Source organism: Vipera berus (genome assembly GCF_964194415.1).
Source record: "Vipera berus genome assembly, chromosome: 1".
NCBI lineage: Eukaryota > Metazoa > Chordata > Lepidosauria > Squamata > Viperidae > Vipera > Vipera berus.
Window position 1 is genome coordinate 259244938 of NC_138202.1, and position 16915 is coordinate 259261852.

Below are 16915 nucleotides of genomic sequence, written 5' to 3' on the forward strand. Positions count from 1 at the left end.
AATTCTCCTAAATAACAGGAAGTTCTGGTAATTTATAATACAGCTACTATTAAGTTTCCATTAATATTGGCTGTGATATTAGTGGATAATGTGTTAGATTTATTATTAATGACATCAGTGAATTAAAGGACAAACATTTAACACCCCAACTTTCATCAATACATATCGGATATCCAATACTCTTCCAACATCACTTGGGAGTTTTGTTTGATGTTTTATTAATTCCCTTAATACTATTACTTTTCAGGTGACTTTGAAATGTTATCTTTTTGCGGATGATTCATCTGTAGTCAAAGACCTTATATAGACAAGGAACTTTAAGAATGAGTCCATGACACTGACATCTTAACTTGTGTCTAAATCAGCAAGAGATGAGTGTTCTACATTAAATTTCACAAAACTATATGAAATTTCAGATCAGATCCAACAATACAAGGAAAGCAAAAGCAGTTACTATATGATTTTGTTCAATATACAATCAAAACATTTACTACAATTTCACTAGATTATTGAATTAGGGAAAGGAAGTCTCAGAGCATTTTTATACATCAGGGGTCTTCAAACTTGGCCCTTTTATGACTTGTGTACTTCAACTCCCATAATTCCTCAGCCAGGCAGCTGAAGTCCACAAGTCATAAAAGGGCCATGTTTGAAGACCCCCTGTTATACATCCTCTGTAAAGCAAAGAATGGCACTCAATTTCTCATACAAATACAACACATTATTTTCTAAGAAAATGGACTGAGGACAGATATCAGCTGACATTTTATTGGAGAAAAGGAGTGAAAAATCATACGTATTGAAGCAAATTGCCATATCAATCATTTTAATAGCGACATTGGCTTACAAACTTTACCAGGAAAACTGTCCTGTTGAGCAAAGAATTCAAGCTCATTACTGAGCCAAATATAATGTTATCCATTACCTAATTAAAGTCACAGATCAGTACTCATTATGAAATGGAGCAGGACAAAAATATGGTAAGCCAAACAGAAGTTGAAGAGGGGAGGGCCCCTCCCAATTTTCAAGGATTTTGGAGTTCATTTTACTTGAATCAAAAATAATTGAAATCACACATTTCTATAGGATGCTAAGAAGAAAACTAAAAATAATTTTAAAAACCTTAATGTGCTTCTTCACTAGGGATTCTTCATCTCATAATTCACCAAAATATGCTGATTGAATAGTCTATGGATTTATATCTTAGGGAAACATCCAAATAAAATAAGTGTCTCATTCATTGCTTTCCAATCTCTTTATCCGTACTAGTTCTGCGGATTTGACTACCGCTGTAGTTTTATAAATCTCCTCTGTCCTGATCATGGAAAAGCACCCCCAGTGCACATGAACCTTAGCCCCTCCCTGAAGAATGTCCTCTCACAATCTGAAGCTTGCTGTCGGAAAGGTCTTAGTATTACAGGGTATCTGCAGGAAAGAGGACAAGTGACGCTGTGCATGTCACGAGACAAAATGATGCAAAAATGTGACATCGTAACACCACAATTTGACATGATCTGCCCTCTATCAAATGCATGTGCTTAAAACAGGCATAAAAAAAGAGAAGCATTCCCAATCTACTACAGGATTTCCCAGTACTGCAGATTTTAGACTAGCTCTCAATGAAGAGAAAACCCAGGAAGGTGGTTTATTTTTCAGGCCTGCTGCCTGCACCTGGAGAGCACTGAGTTTATTTCACTTTGAACATAATACTCCGATAGCATCAGATTTTACCTGGTATGTAAAAGTATGCTCTTTTTTTTAGAACCCGGTTCAATTTTTAAAGACCGTGTTAGGTTGCTTATTATTTGCAGCATTATTCCCACATGAAAAATTAAACCACTTATAAAAGTACCAACAATATACAGTATGGCTGAGAAGGTATAGCAGACATTAAAGTTTAAGTTTTAGCACTTTTCTGAATCTCTTCATCCCAGTCAAAGTCTAGCACTGCATCGTCCAGGTCAGTTAGTGAGAACAATGATTTCCCTGGAATCCTGTGTGTGTTTCCTAATTCAAAGCACTTCCGGGTGGGTTCTGCATAATCTTTCTGAGTCTTCAATGGCTGCCTTTCTCTCACCTTTTCATTAGTGGCGACATTCGAGGAAACTGGAGATTCGTCTGATGGCGTAAAAGCAAACTTTGCTAGCCTTGCTAAAGTGCTCGGGCACACTTTTCTTGAATCTTGACCGTCCAATTTTTCTGATCTTGCCCCCGACATTTTTGTGAAAGAAATGGCTGCGGCTTTATTTGGCTTTGGCTTGTCTTCCTCTTTCTTGTTTTTACGGGCTTGTTTATCCTGGCGTGTGTTTCCTGTGTCAAGACTGTAGCTTTCCTGGTGTTTATCAGGATCTTCTTCCCTCAGATTTTCTCCTTTCGATGTACTTTGGGTAAAAAGGTCAGGGCTGTAAACAGTCTCTGATTTGTGATGTTCCCCATTTTCAGGAGACAGGCCAAGCTTAGGCTTTTGTTGAAAGGAAAATTTAGCGAACTTAGCGGGGGCAGCTTCTGAATTCTCAGGGACCCCAGGCTCATTGCAACTTCTTACTTGGTTGGTTTGGTTTCTATTTCGCTTCCGATTTAAAGTTGTTGATGTCAAATGCCTTGAAGGCACATTGTGACACACAGAAGCCCCAGTATTTTTTTTAGGACCATCTGGGATAATTGCAGGATGAGAAGATAATGAAGGTAGATGATCCTCCGTCTTGGAATCTGCTATACTTGTACAAAATCTCTGGATGCTTTCAATATTTCTCTTCCGCCACTTCTTAGAGGCCCTTTGAGTAATGACTGAGGTAGGTGTGCTAGGCGTAGCATCTGAACCTTGATAAATTGCTCCTGAAGGGGAATTTAGAGGCTTTTCCATCTTCTCAAGGGCAAAAATAGTCTGTGTACAAGATTCACCCTGGTCTTTTTTTGTCATTGATATCCTCTTCTTGGTTTGCTCAGCTTCTCTTAAAGAATTTGTCTTTTTAGAAGATCTACTATTCATCGTTTCCACAGCCAGATTTTCCTGAGATGTTACTGCAACTGGAAAATTACAAGTGACCTTCTCAGCTTCCATGTTACTTTCTGATATACTATCAAACCAGTTCAAGGTGTTATCACTGTTACTCTCCTTGAGACTCTTCAATTTTTCTCTAACTTGGACATCGTTAGATACGTGTCTGGTTGGGAATCCCAGATGCGTATCAGCATCAGAACTTATTTTGGCTGACAAAGGTTGTGACTGAATATTATTTTCTTCTTTTTGTAAATGTTGGGAATGAATCTTCTGCTCTAATTTCCCAAACGTGTCATTGCTTAAAGATACTCCTTTGCACTCCAGAGACGGGCTTAAATTTCCATTCTGTAAAAACCTACAAAATTAAAAAGAAAATATTTTTTGCCAAAATAAAATGCATTTTTAGAAGCTTTGAAATATAGAAGTGATGTTTTTTAAGGGTGCAAACATTAGTAAATACATAACTTTAGGATTTTGAGTTAAAACAGAGTAGAAGATTTGCTTTTTGTGAATACATGTAGTCCTCAATTTACAATTATAACTGGGCTCAGATCTATGGTTGTAAGTCATTGTATAAGTAACATGACCTGACCCTTTTTAAAAACTTTTTTTTGTAGTGGTTGTTAAGCAAATGCTGTGGTTGTTAAATGAGTCCATTTCCCCAATGGGTGTTCACATGACTGCAGAATACTGAAAACAGCCATTAAAATGACCTGGTTGCCAAGTACCTAAAATGAAATCATGTGACTTTGTGGGTGGCAGTGAGGCCATTGTAATTTTAAAAATGGATCATAAGTAGCTGTGGGGAGGTCAATTGTAACTTCAAAAGTCATTAAGCAACCGGTCGTAAATTGATGACTACCTGTAAGTAATACTCAAGCAAATCATTCCTCTACAATAAAATTCTGTCTTTATTTACTCAAGAATAAATGGAGTTTTTTCTATCATGTGTTTAGGACTGCAATCCTGATTACTGATATTGGTTTTGCATATAAATAAGCAAGTAACAGAATGATTCTGTCTGATATTGTTAATTATTTCCACCCATATGCCTTCAAGACCATAGCCTACAGGAAAATATTATTATTCATCACTTCACACATTGTCATAGCAGCTGATGTGTAATTTGATTTAAAGCTGAGGTTTTTCTTCCCAAATGTAAATATTTTGCACCTGTCAAGCCTTCTTAATTCTTCCTGCAGAAGGTGTTGCAACTCCAGCTTCTTCAAGATTAGTTCACACTGCATTCTATATTGTTCCACCGGATTTTCAGGAAATGAAGTGTGGAGGGCATTAGCGCCACCAAGAAGTGCACCTCCCTAAAGCAAGACAAGAATTGTGATGCAAAAACTGTTTTTGTGAAAACTTCTTAAATTAAACATGGTAATAAAAACTTGATAAAGTTTGCAAGCACGGAGCAAAATTATTTATTCAAAAAAGCCTCAGAATTTCGGCTCATGCTTTCTCTGTATCCTGGGCTTAAATATGCTTTCAATTCTACCTTGCTACTCCAAGCTCATTTCTTTGCCTCGCTACAAATAGTACTCTGATTACATAAATATCACACAGTAATGTCTTGAAAAGTCATTTAAAACAGAACAATATTGTGTATGCAGAAAAAAATATTGTCAAGGTACATGGATGTGACCCATTCCAATTTCCATAACTGACTATGAACAAGAATGGACTTTTATGCAAAGTGACAAGATCTGGAAAGTGGGGAACATGTTTGTTTGTTTGTTTGTTTAAAAAGTATGTGTCTACAGTTTGTGATCCCTTATATCATAAGCAATTGTTTTTGTTACCTATAGTATATAAGCAAACTTACCTGCATGGAGGATTCCATTACTGAAACCACAGTTATTGCATCTTCTATAGTTACCATTTCCCTGAACATCAATCGAGCATGTGCTGAAAGACAAGTTTTAATGAAAATCTATAAAAGCTGATGAGTAAATTGTTACATGGAATAAATGCTCATACGCCTAAGTTTTATTAGCAACACCCAATACATACCTCTATCCTATTTTATCTAATCCAACGTACCTGGAATGTATTTACTAGCTTGCTGAAGTCACAGGTATTTAATATTGTACTGCTGTTTCAGCTGCTTTTTAGAGTTAAGTGATCAATGAAAGGGCAATTTACTGATGTAGTTAAAATCTTGTTCTCCTTTGGAATTGTTCTGTTATCCTGTTTTATTTTGTTTAATTTCTGCTGTTTTGCCTTTGCTGTGCATGTAAGGTTTCAAAATGGGGTATATCATAAACATAAGTATCTAATACAGGTACATATCTTGTCACTTTATTTCTTTACCTATTATAATCATCCTATTTAATCAGAATAGAGCTGGAAGGAACCTTGGAGGTCTTCTAGTCCAACCCCCTGCTCAAGCAGGAGATCCTATACCATTTCAGATAAGTGGCTGTCCAGTCCTTTCTTAAAAACCTTGAGTGATGAAGCACCTGCAACGTCTGAAAACAAGCTGTTCCATTGGTTAGTTGTCCTCACTGTTAGGAAGTTTCTCCTTAGTTCTAGGTTGCTTCTCTCCTTGATTAGTTTCCATCCATTGTTTTTTGTCTTGCCTTCTGGTGCTTTGGAAAATAAGTTGATCCCCTCTTCTTTGCGGCAGCCCCTCAAATACTGGAGTACTGCTATCACGTCTCTCCTAGTCTTTCTTTTCTCTAGACTGGCCATACCCAATCCCTGCAACCATTCTTCATGTTTTTGTCTTCATATGTTTTTGTCTTCTAGTTATTAGAAGCATCTCTATTTCACATAGACATCTTTTAATGCTTATACCTCAAAACCTCTGAGTCCACACTAGATGAAAAAAAGAGCCAAGGTGGCACAGTGGTTAGAATGCAGCATTGCAGGATAATTCTGCCGACTGCCAGCAGTTCGATTCTCACTGGCTCAAAGTTGACTCAGCCTTCCATCCTTCCAGGGTTGGTAAAATGAGGACCCAGATTGTTGGGAGCAACGTGCTGACCCGGTAAACCATTTAGAGAGGGCTGTAAAGCACTTTGAAGGTGGTATATAAGGTTAAGTGCTATTACTATATTCTGTCTTTTGATCAGGTAATCTACACAACATTCTCTCCTTCCATTCTTCCCAGCGAGAACTAGCCACCAACTAAGACAAGGAGCAATGGATAGAAGCTTAAAAAAGAGAGAAGCAACCTAAAATGAAGGAGCAATTTCCTGTCAGTGAGAACAATTAACCAGTGGAACAGCTTGCCTCCAGAAATTGTGGGTGCTTCATCATTGGAGGATTTCAAAAGATTGGACAGTCATTTGTCCAGTATGCTATAGGGTCTTGTGATTGAGTAGGGGATTGGACTAGAAAATCTCCAAGGTCCCTTCCAATTCTGCTATTCTGTATTTTGTAAACTTAAGCAAGTCCAAATTATTAATATCCCTAATTGCTTACAACTTCCAGGAAAAAAATCAGCCACAATTTCTAAGCTAGGATCATTTCAGAGTATAAGTAAGAGCACATACCCAGTAGAAGAAGCAAAACAGTGATTTTTGTCACTGATAACTACTGAAGGTTGATGGTGAAAATCCCTCAGTTATATTCTGGGGAAATGCAGGTAACTCTAATTCTGTTCCAAATTGCTGTATGGTAACCCATTCCCGAAGTAACAAAAAACTTTATGTAAGATCATGGAATACTTGTGACCAGGTGTCTTTCAATGTACAACACTGAAAGTTGCTCATACTATTTTCCTTTTTGCTTCTCTTTTGTTGCCCTTCACCTTTTCTTTTATTCTACTAATATACCTTTTTTCTACTTTTCTTTTTGTTTCTATAGTTTTTGATCTTATGTAAAATCTTTTTTTAATAAAATACCTTACACACACATACGCAGCTACTGAGAAGTCTGCTTCTGTGATAAACAAAGTGGAATGCTTGATAAACAAAGCACAAAGCATAATATCTCCTTATTCTGTCTTTCAGCTCATACATGAGTAAGCTGGAGAATTCTTCCTGGATCATATTATGCATGCATAAAGAAGCTTTACATTTATAAGCAATTTATATAGGGCAAGAATCTTTTGACATCTTGGCCCATGAAACATAGTGCCGAAACAAAGATGGCTATTTTGGTGGCCTCAGGAGGTAGACAATAGCATTTGATTTTACAAGGCAAATCTACCAAACTGGGTAAAATATTGACTGCAGATTTTTTTTAATGTGTGTTTATTAATCAATTCTGTAGGATGCAGCTATTAAAAAAGCGAATGGGGAAGAAAGAGGCATCACCTTCAGCGAGCCGAATCAAGCTCTCTAATAAGCGGATCGTGGTTCGGGCTGCGTTCCGGCAGTCACTCTGCCGCTGCATCTGATAGTAGCGGACAAGGATCAGGTGGCTTTCATCAGTCAGTATAGGCTGGAGATGCTTGATAAGGCAGAAGTAAGTTTTCATTTTTTCCATAGACCAGAGCTTTTCAGATGTGCTTGGGCAGCCTGAAAAAAGAATTAAATAATAAAGCAACAACAATACTATATGCATGATATCGTTGAAATTTTTTTTCTAGGCTAAGTCTCACAGAAGTGGTTTTCTGAGGAATCCAAAACCTAAGCAGCATTCAGTAATCACATTTCATAAACTTGAAGTGCATATAGTCAAGGCCATGGTTTTCCCAGTTGCAATGTATGGCTGTAAAAATTGGACCATAAGAAAGGCTGAGCGGCAAAGAATTGAGGCCTTTGAACTATGGTGTTGGAGAAGACTCCTGCGAGTCCCTTGGACTGCAAGGCGATCAAACCGGTCAGTCCTAGAGATCAACCATGACTGCTCTTTAGAAGGCCAGATCCTGAAGTTGAAACTCAAATACTTTGGCCACCTAATAAGAAGGAAGGACTCACTGGAGAAGAGCCTAATGCTGGGAAAGGTTGAGGGCAAGAGAAGAATGGGACAACAGAGAATGAGGTGGCTGAATGGAGCCACTGAAGCAGTAGGCGTGAGCCTAAATGGACTCCAGAAGATGGTAGAGGACAGGAAGGCCTGGAGAAACATTGTCCATGAGGTCATGATGGGTTGGACATGACTTCACAACCAACAACAACAAAATTTGAATTTCTTTCTTCAATATAATCTGCTTGGGTGGTTAAATTTATCTCGCTGGCTGAACTCTGACCTTTCCTATGCCTTTGCTTACTTAATTGTGCTTCAATGTATGAGCCACATTGGTTGGGTTCATATCTATCACTATGTCCAATAGGTAGCTTACAAATGACAATGCTGGATCCACATACCACAGTGTCAAAACCCTACTATTTGAAAATTTGAAAAAAGAAAGTATTACTTAGAATAACAAGTCATCTTGGCTATTATAACGGTCCCATGTTCTTTGTAGTATAATTGATCATACAATCAGCCAGATATTTAGACTGGATTTGGCATTTGTATCCCCTTATTGAGTCCTTCCCAAGGACATAGGAGAGGCAGATATTATATAATACTATTAAAGGTATCATCACGGGATGTAAAGCAGTTCCAAGTAAAACTGTCTTTTACAATTGACCAATGGTGATTTTTGTTAATGCTGATGGTGTTGCAGTGGTGCTCCAGATGTTTTGGGATTGCACCAAGAAGCCTATTACGATTTGTACTATCTTTGCTTTCTTTTCCACAGCCTTTCTTCAATTTGCAAGTCTTCGTATTTTGTGGAGTTTTTCCCCAGTTCTTTCTCTTCTGTTCTGTTGTCTCCAGGTGAGCAAGTCCACCATCCAAACCTTTTTGTCTTTCTTATCAACAATACTTAAGTATGGAGTATGGCAGATACTTGTCTGTTTGAATTCTAAAGTCCCAGAGTATTTTAACTTCTTTATTTCCTATTACTTGTCTATTTTGTGGTCCTACCAATTCTTGCTTGCTGGCAAATGGCATTTCTTCCAGATATTCCAATAGCGCCATTGTTGCTATTTATTATTATCTACTGTGTTTCATTATATTTTATAGAAGAACACAAAAAAATAAAGAGAATGTAACAATACAAAACTAAAATGTTGAAAGAAATAATAAAATAGTAAAAACTGTTTTTTCCCTACAATCCCCCAAACAGAATATAAAAAGGAGGGAAAACAGGAAAACATTTAAAAATACTAAACACTAAATACTAAACAACTAAATATATATAAAACATATAGAGAACACTAGCTTATGGAAAATACCTTACAGTATAATATTATCAAACAGAAAAGGAAAAAAATTATTAGCATTCTTTGCTCTGTTGCACACAGTAGCATCACTCTGATTAAAAGCTTGACCTATAACTGAAGATCCTTCATCAGCTTGGTGTGAACAATAAGTCCAAGGTTTAATGTTGGAGAAGTCCTTCTTTTCATTTTGTATAAGGGGATTGGGCAAAATATTGGCAGCCATTTTGAGCACTGAGTAATAATACATTACTGATATGAAACAAAGTGGAAACTAGGATGCACAACTAGAACAACTGCACATGATAGTAAATGTGTGAGTGAAGTAGAAAGAGGTTTTGGTAGGAAAATGTTTAAGCAATTTTAGTGGGAAGAAGTCTTGCATATTTCCAGATGTTGTTGGCACAAATAACGTAACATTGATTTCTTTTTTCTTTTTGCATAACATTAACTTTTAGAGAAATTCACAATAGTGACTTTACATAAAGTGAATTCACACAAAGCAAGGGAATCCTTTAGTGTGTATAAAACTTTACAATGACCAGTGACAAACTGATCCACATAATTCCGTAAAAAGGAATATAAAAAGGTTACCTTTATTTTCCAGTATGAAGGATGAAATTATATGATCCCATTCTTCGTTTTTGGTATCCAACAATACCAAGACAAGATCAAACCTGCTAAGAAGAGGGCTTCCAAGGGCTATGTTTACAGAGATGGATTCATTAGTGTCATATTGGCCCTTTGGATTGGTTGCTGCCAAAATTGTGGTCCTTGTATTCAGTTTGCACACTAAGCTGAAGGAAAAAAGAGGGTGGCATTAAGTATTAAACAGAACTGAACTCTGTTAGAAACGATTTTTAAAAGTTACTAGTAGAACATCGTTCATTCCAAATTTTCATTATGGGATCCCAAAGCTTTCCATTTATTTCATGTGAGCTGAATAGTTCAGATGGTAGTACAAGTCACTGGAAAAAGCTTATGGATTATAACAAAGTACAATCTGCGTGGGTGTGGCAAGCCAAACATAGGTGATGGATGGCAACAGTCCTATTCTGACTAGAAGCAACAACACTGCACATTTCAAAATAGCATCGGGTTGCAAACGCTTTCTGATCTAATTAATAAAACAGTTTCTACAGCGAGAAGAAGAATGAACTATTTGCAAAACTAATACTGAATTTGAAAACTCGAAATTTTGCCAGGTCCCAACAACAATTAATTGAATTCTTCTCTTGCTTTGCTTCAATCTACACAGATACTCTCTGACAGCCTCACCATCTAATCTTCCCAAGGAGGCCTTCTTTGTTTAATCAGAACCAAATTATACTAATCCTTGAAAACCTATGACTCACATCCAAACTTTCATTTCCACTCTGATATATGCCACTTATACATATAGCTACTGCATGCTTTTTTGATGCACTGTAAATACTTATGCCTCTTAAATAATTATGCACCTTCTCAAAGAATCAACAAACAATCCGACTTGTAGTAAGTTTCTATGACAGCTCTTGAATACAGTACGTTTTTTGCCTTCCTTAATTTGTTTGACCTTGACCCCAGATCTGTTTTCAAAGAACCAGAAGGATATTTTTCTCCTAGTAGTCATAGCATAACCCTTGTTGCAGGCAGCCAGGCAGCTGTTCTAAATCTGACTTAGGTTTGATCTATTTCTAGTTGGTGCCGCTTAGACCTTACCTCACATATTGAATGGGAACAAATACAGCACCAATCATCTTAGCTTTCACATTTGTAACAGTGCGCAACATGGGAAAAGCATTTTGACTTGAAGCCAGTATCAACAGAGATTCAAAAAGGAAATGAGATTTGACCCCTTTGCATAATGCCATAAGGATTGCTAAATATGGAAGGGAAAATTTGGAACTCCAGAACATATTCTTGGAATGGAAAAAGGTTCTAAAATTCCATCAGCAGCACCAAACGAGTTTCATTGCGCTCCTGACTAAAAATGGATTTCCACTTTTACTGAAAATAGCATGCAGTAATGGTTATTTCAAGACCGTGTTTATGATCAGACTTACATTGGTACAAGGGTGATGTAAACATAAAACCAAAGTACATTATTTTCTCATGCATCCAGCTTTTATACACATCTAGAAAGCTTTGCTGCCAATTTTAACAATTCATTGTGATATCTCAAACAGGAGATGGGGGAAAAAAAGAGAGCTAATAGCTAATCAAAACCTGCTACTTCTTCACCTGGTAATTTTTAAAAATGTTGGAAGGATGTTAAAATGCAGTTGTATGCTCAAAATATCAGGGGCTGTGAAAGAGCTTTGGAGCTGCAGAATGCCCACTGTAATCTCTGGGTTATTGTTGAACGGGCTGGGTCGCAGCAATCTATAACAACCTATGCAACCCATCTATGTGGGTCCTGATTTATAACATCCTATAGAGCACACTGGTTTTTTTTTTAAATGGAAGTTATATTGTGCTGTCTCCGATCTCAGTAATAAAACTGAATATTGAAATATGTTTCATTACATCTATAGTGCACCGTTCCTCCAAGACATGTTTCTTCTTCCACCCTGTCCCTATTTTATCCTCTGTGAAGGCTGGTGAGATGGAGAGCTTCATAATTAAATGGGGAGTGGAGTCTGGATCTTTCAGGCTTAATTTGTACCCTCAAACCACTTTATCACATAGGCAATCCTACAACATCAGCACAAGGGTCAATTAAAAAGGTACAGCAGCAATCTTAACATTTTAAACATAGTTACCCAGCCTTGGCAACACTGATGGTTTGCTGCTCCATGGCCTCGTGGATGCTTGTTCTGTCATGTTCCTTGATGCTGTTAAATTCATCTATGCAGCAGAGGCCTCCATCGGCCAGGACCAGTGCACCAGCCTCCAAATTCCATTCTCCAGAGTCTTTCACAGCAGTCACAGTCAAACCTTGAGAACAAAACATTCCCTGTAAAAACTTGATAGCAGTACAAGCAGCTGTTTTAAAAATGCACTTGAAAGCAGAGTATTCTTGCTCTGAGGATCATCTATCAGCGAGACTTTCCAAAGCCCAGGCTTAAACCATACGAACATAAATGCTTTACTGCCATGTTTTCCCCAAAATAAGACCCACCCAGAAAATAAGTCCTAGCCTGATTTTTTAGCGTGCTCCTAATATAAGTCCTACCCCAAAAATAAGCCCGGCGGCGGCCGTGGCCAACACAGGAGGAGGTGAGCGTATGGGGGTCAACGGTGTCTGGCAGCAGCCGCAGCCCACACAGCACAGGTAAGTCCAAGCGCGGAGGCAGAGGCAGGAGATCCAGATATTCTGTGCGGCTGTAGGAGCCTCGCGCACCAGCACCAGAAGCAGGCAGAGCATGGGGGGGGAGGCAAGCGATCCCAATGCGCCACCCACTCTGTCACACCGTCTCTCGGCTGCATTCGTGTGATCACCCTGATACTGTGTTTCCCCTAAAATAAGCCCTAATGCATCCTTTGGTGCAAAAATAAATAAAAAAAATGACCAGGTTTTATTTTGGAGGAAATACAGTAATTCTAAGTGAACAGAAATTTGACACTGTTGACATCTGCATTGTTAACCAAGGAGTTTTCTCACTGGTCCTCATGAAAATTCCGCATTTTAAAGCAGACAAAAATTAATGAGACTATAATAAAAGCTAGCTAGATATGCATTCTTTAGAAATGTAGGGAATTTGCTTGAAATATAAACAAGAAACAAATTAAAGCAAAATTACAATATTTATTTTGTACATTTACCATTTCAAACATGAAGCCACTCTGCTGGGTATTAGAAGGTCCTACTCCTTTTTAAATATATCATTGACAGTTCATCTCATGCAAACTATCACCACATTGATAGTTCATCGCATGGAAAATAAGACTCTTTCATTTCTTAAAGGGGATTAACATTTGATTTTAACTAGAACAGAAAAAATATTTTTATATTCACACTCCTCTGGCAATTAGTTTTTCAATCTGCTGATTTAAAAGTACAGTTTTAGTGTTGTTGCATTTGTTTGGTTGCAGTAGTAAAATTGTCCCAAAGATGGTTTTTTCATGAGGCAACTGGACTTCCTTGTTTTTCTTTGAAGATGTTTTGCTTCTCATCCAAGAAGCTTGGATGAGAAGCGAAACATCTTCAAAGAAAAACAAGAAAGTCTAGTTGCCTCATGAAAAAAACATCTTTGGGACAACTACGACCTGGATGACTGAGAATCTCCATAGACATTCAGTGGTAAAATTGTATTATATTTCCAATATTGTATTGAAGAAGTACTATTTCTCCACTTCAGCATTCTTCCAAATCTGCAGACTTCATCTTCTAGAATTTGACAGCCAGCATGGCTATTCGCTGAAAATTTTGGGAGTTGAAGTTCATATAGCTGGTGTGTACCCAAACTTGAAAAAGCTAAAAAATTGAAAATATTAATCTATAACTTTACTATACTTAAATACTTAAAACTTATACTTATAAGTTTTCCTTTGCAGCAAAAGAAAACTCAAACTCAGCCACATTGGTAAGACCACGATTCATTCCTAACAATGGAACAATACTACCAGAAAAAACTGATAATTTAAAGCCACAAGCCACAGCATAAAGATTTTCTCCAGAAATGTATGAACAAGAGTGGCTTTTGATCTACACAGTACTGGTGCAGTTCAATGGCTAGAACCAATCAATGATAAAACACTAGAATACTGAAATAGTTACAATTTCTGGATGTTTCTGAAAGGCAGCATCACAATGACGTTTGCTGCAACAGTTTGAAATGTGACCAAGCCATCGATCATATGCATAGGATTATGAAAGAAAGGCTACAAGGAAAACATTATAAGCTGCAAAAATGTTTTGAATAGAATGAGTTGGAAGGGACCTTGGAGGTCTTCTAGTCCAACCCCCTGCTCAGGCAGGAAATCCTATACCATTTCAGACAAATGGTTATCCAATCTCTTCTTAAAAACTTCCAGTGTTGTAGCACTCACAAATTCTGGAGGCAGGTTGTTCCAATGGTTAGTTATTCTGTCAGGAAATTTCTCCTTAGTTCTAGGTTGCTTCTCTGCTTGATTAGTTCCATCCATTGCTTCTTGTCCTGACCTTTGGTGCTTTGAAAAATAGCTTGACTCCCTCTTTTTTGTGGGAATCCCCGAGATATTGGAACACTGCTATCCTGTCACCCCTCGTCCTTCTCTTCATTAAACTAGACATACCCAATTACAGCAACTGTTCTTTATGTTTTAGCCTCCAGTCCCGATCATCTCTGTTGCTCTTCTCTGCACTTTTCTAGAGTCTCAACACTTTTTACATTGTGGTGACCAAAACTGGATGCAGTATTCCAAGTGTAGCCTTACCAAAGCATTGTAAAGTGGTATTAACACTTCACATGATCCTGAGTCTATCCCTCTGTTAATGCAGCCTAGCACTGTGTTGGCTTTTTTGGCAGCTGCAGCACACTGCTGGCTCATATTGAAGTGACTGTCCACTAGGACTCCAAGATCCCTCTCAAGCTACTACTATTGAGTGAGGCAACACCTATGCATTTGGTACCTGTGCATTTCGGGGTTTTTTTGCCTATGTAGAACCTTACTTTTTTCAGCATTGAATTTCATTTTGTTAGATAGCACCCAATGTTCAAGTCTGCCAAGATCCTTCTGTATCTTAAGCCTATCTTCTGGAGTGTTGGCTATTCCTACCAGCATGGTGTCGTCTGCAAATTTGATGAGTTCCCCATCTATCTCCTCATCCAAATCTTTGATGAAGAAGTTGAAGAGTACTGGGCCTCAAAGAATGCAATAAGATTTGTATGGCATGATCTGTTTTTGACAACTCAGTGTTGGCTTTTGGTAATGACTTTGTTTGCCTCTAGGTGTTCGCTGATTCGTTGTTTATCTTTTCAGGAATCTTCCCAGGTATTGAGGTCAGGCTGATAGGGTCTGTAGTTCCTGGATCCACTTTTTTCCCTTTTTTGAAGATGGGAACTACATCCGCTCTTTTCCAGTCCTCTGGTAATTTCCTGGTGCTCCGGGACCTTTGAAAGATATAGTTCAGTGGTTCTGAGATCACATCTGCCAGTTCCTTCAGAACCTTGGGGTGTAATCCAACTGGTCCTGATGATTTGACCTTGTCTAGGGTTTCTTGGTTATGTTTCATACTCGGAGGTCCATTGATCCAGAAGCAGTATTAAACTCAAGCCTTAAAAAAATGCAATGCACGTAACAGAGGCTGAAATCTAATCCCAAACATGTTTCCAATACATCTTGCCTAAATTTCAGTGTGCTGGTTTTTTATCCACTACTAGACCTACCCATGCAATCAGTGGGCAGATCTAGCAGCAGATTAAAAAAAAGCACACCTAAATGCTGGAGGTGTGGTGGCGAAGATGCAACGTATTTTCATATATGGTGGACCTGCAAAAAGGTTAAGGCTTTTTGGATAAAAATTTGGTGGAATATGCAGAAGATCTTTAAGCAAAGGATAAAGTTTTGTCCACAATTGTTTTTATTGGGCATAATTACAGATGCTACTGTTGTGGACATTAAGTTGATGTTGAACTTAATCACAGCAGCAAGACTCTTAATAGGTCAATATTGGAAGGAGGAGGAACTGCTGACTATAGAAGAATGGACACTAAAAGTTTCTGACCTGGCGGAAATGGCAAAGATTTCGGCTTACTTGAAAGATCATTCGCAAGAACGTTATATTATGGAGTGGAAAAAGTGGATTGATTATATCCAGAACAAATATGGGACTAAAAAGTTTCATTTAGCATTTGAATAAGTCTTCTTTTCTTTTTTTTTATATGTAATATTAGTATTGCTTGTAGTCATTTCATATGAGCTAGAGTGCGATAGAATTAATAGTTTATTGTTGTTAGCATATGGATGTTTATGATTGTTCTTTGTTTTTATACCTTGTACTTAGCTCTGGGAAGTCGGGGGGGGGAGGGGGGAATGGGGGGGAGGAATAGGGAGGGTTAAGTAGGGGTGGGTGGAGGGAGGGGGGGATTGTTAAAGATAAAATGTACTGTAAAACTTTTCAATTAAAAAAAGCACAGGTTTCAGAACATTATATTATTATTATTATTATTATTATTATTATTATTATTATTATTATTATTATTATTATTATTATTATTATTAATTCGGTTTATATACCGCCCTACTCCCGAAGGACTCAGGGCGGTTTACAAGGCAACATTTAAAAACAGTACAATATAAAATAAAAATTAAATTAAATTAAGTCTAACCCCCCAAAATTAAAATCACAATTTAAAAACATTAAAACCCCCTCAGTCCAGACCAGATAGCTCAAAGAGCCAGGTTTTTAGGTCCCGGCGAAATGAACGAAGGTCGGGGGCAGTCCAGAGTTCCATTGGCAGTTGATTCCATAGGGCAGGCGCGCCCACAGAGAACGCCCTCCCCCTGGGGATCGCCCGTCGGCAATCCTTGACCAGCGGTATCCTGAGGAGGCCCTCCCTGTGGGAGCGCACAGGACGATGGGAAATTGACGCTGGCAGCAGGTGCTCCCTCAGATAATCCAGGTCCATGCCATTTAGGGCTTTATAGGTCATCACCAGCACCTTGAATCTCATCCGGAGGCCAACTGGAAGCCAATGCAGCTCGCGGAGAAGAGGTGTTACATGGGAATATCGGGAGAATCCCATCACAACTCGCATGGCTGCATTCTGCACCAGCTGAAGCCTCTGAGTGGTCCTCAGGGGCAGCCCCATGTAGAGCATTGCAGTAGTCTAGCCAGGAG

General features: G+C 38.2%; 1 protein-coding gene across 1 annotated transcript in view; it reads right to left on the reverse strand.

Moving 5' to 3' along the window:
- Positions 1-758: 758 nt before the first annotated feature.
- MCM9 (minichromosome maintenance 9 homologous recombination repair factor) overlaps positions 759-16915 on the reverse strand; it is a gene marked incomplete at its 5' end in the record, with an annotated part of 40833 nt that continues 24676 nt past the window's right edge. The window contains 6 exons of the mRNA XM_081335342.1: positions 759-3356; positions 4175-4320; positions 4830-4912; positions 7270-7473; positions 9763-9965; positions 11913-12087. Coding sequence (XP_081191468.1) covers positions 1898-3356; positions 4175-4320; positions 4830-4912; positions 7270-7473; positions 9763-9965; positions 11913-12087 — 2270 coding nt within the window. The 3' untranslated portion in view covers positions 759-1897. The remainder of the gene's footprint in view (positions 3357-4174; positions 4321-4829; positions 4913-7269; positions 7474-9762; positions 9966-11912; positions 12088-16915) is intronic.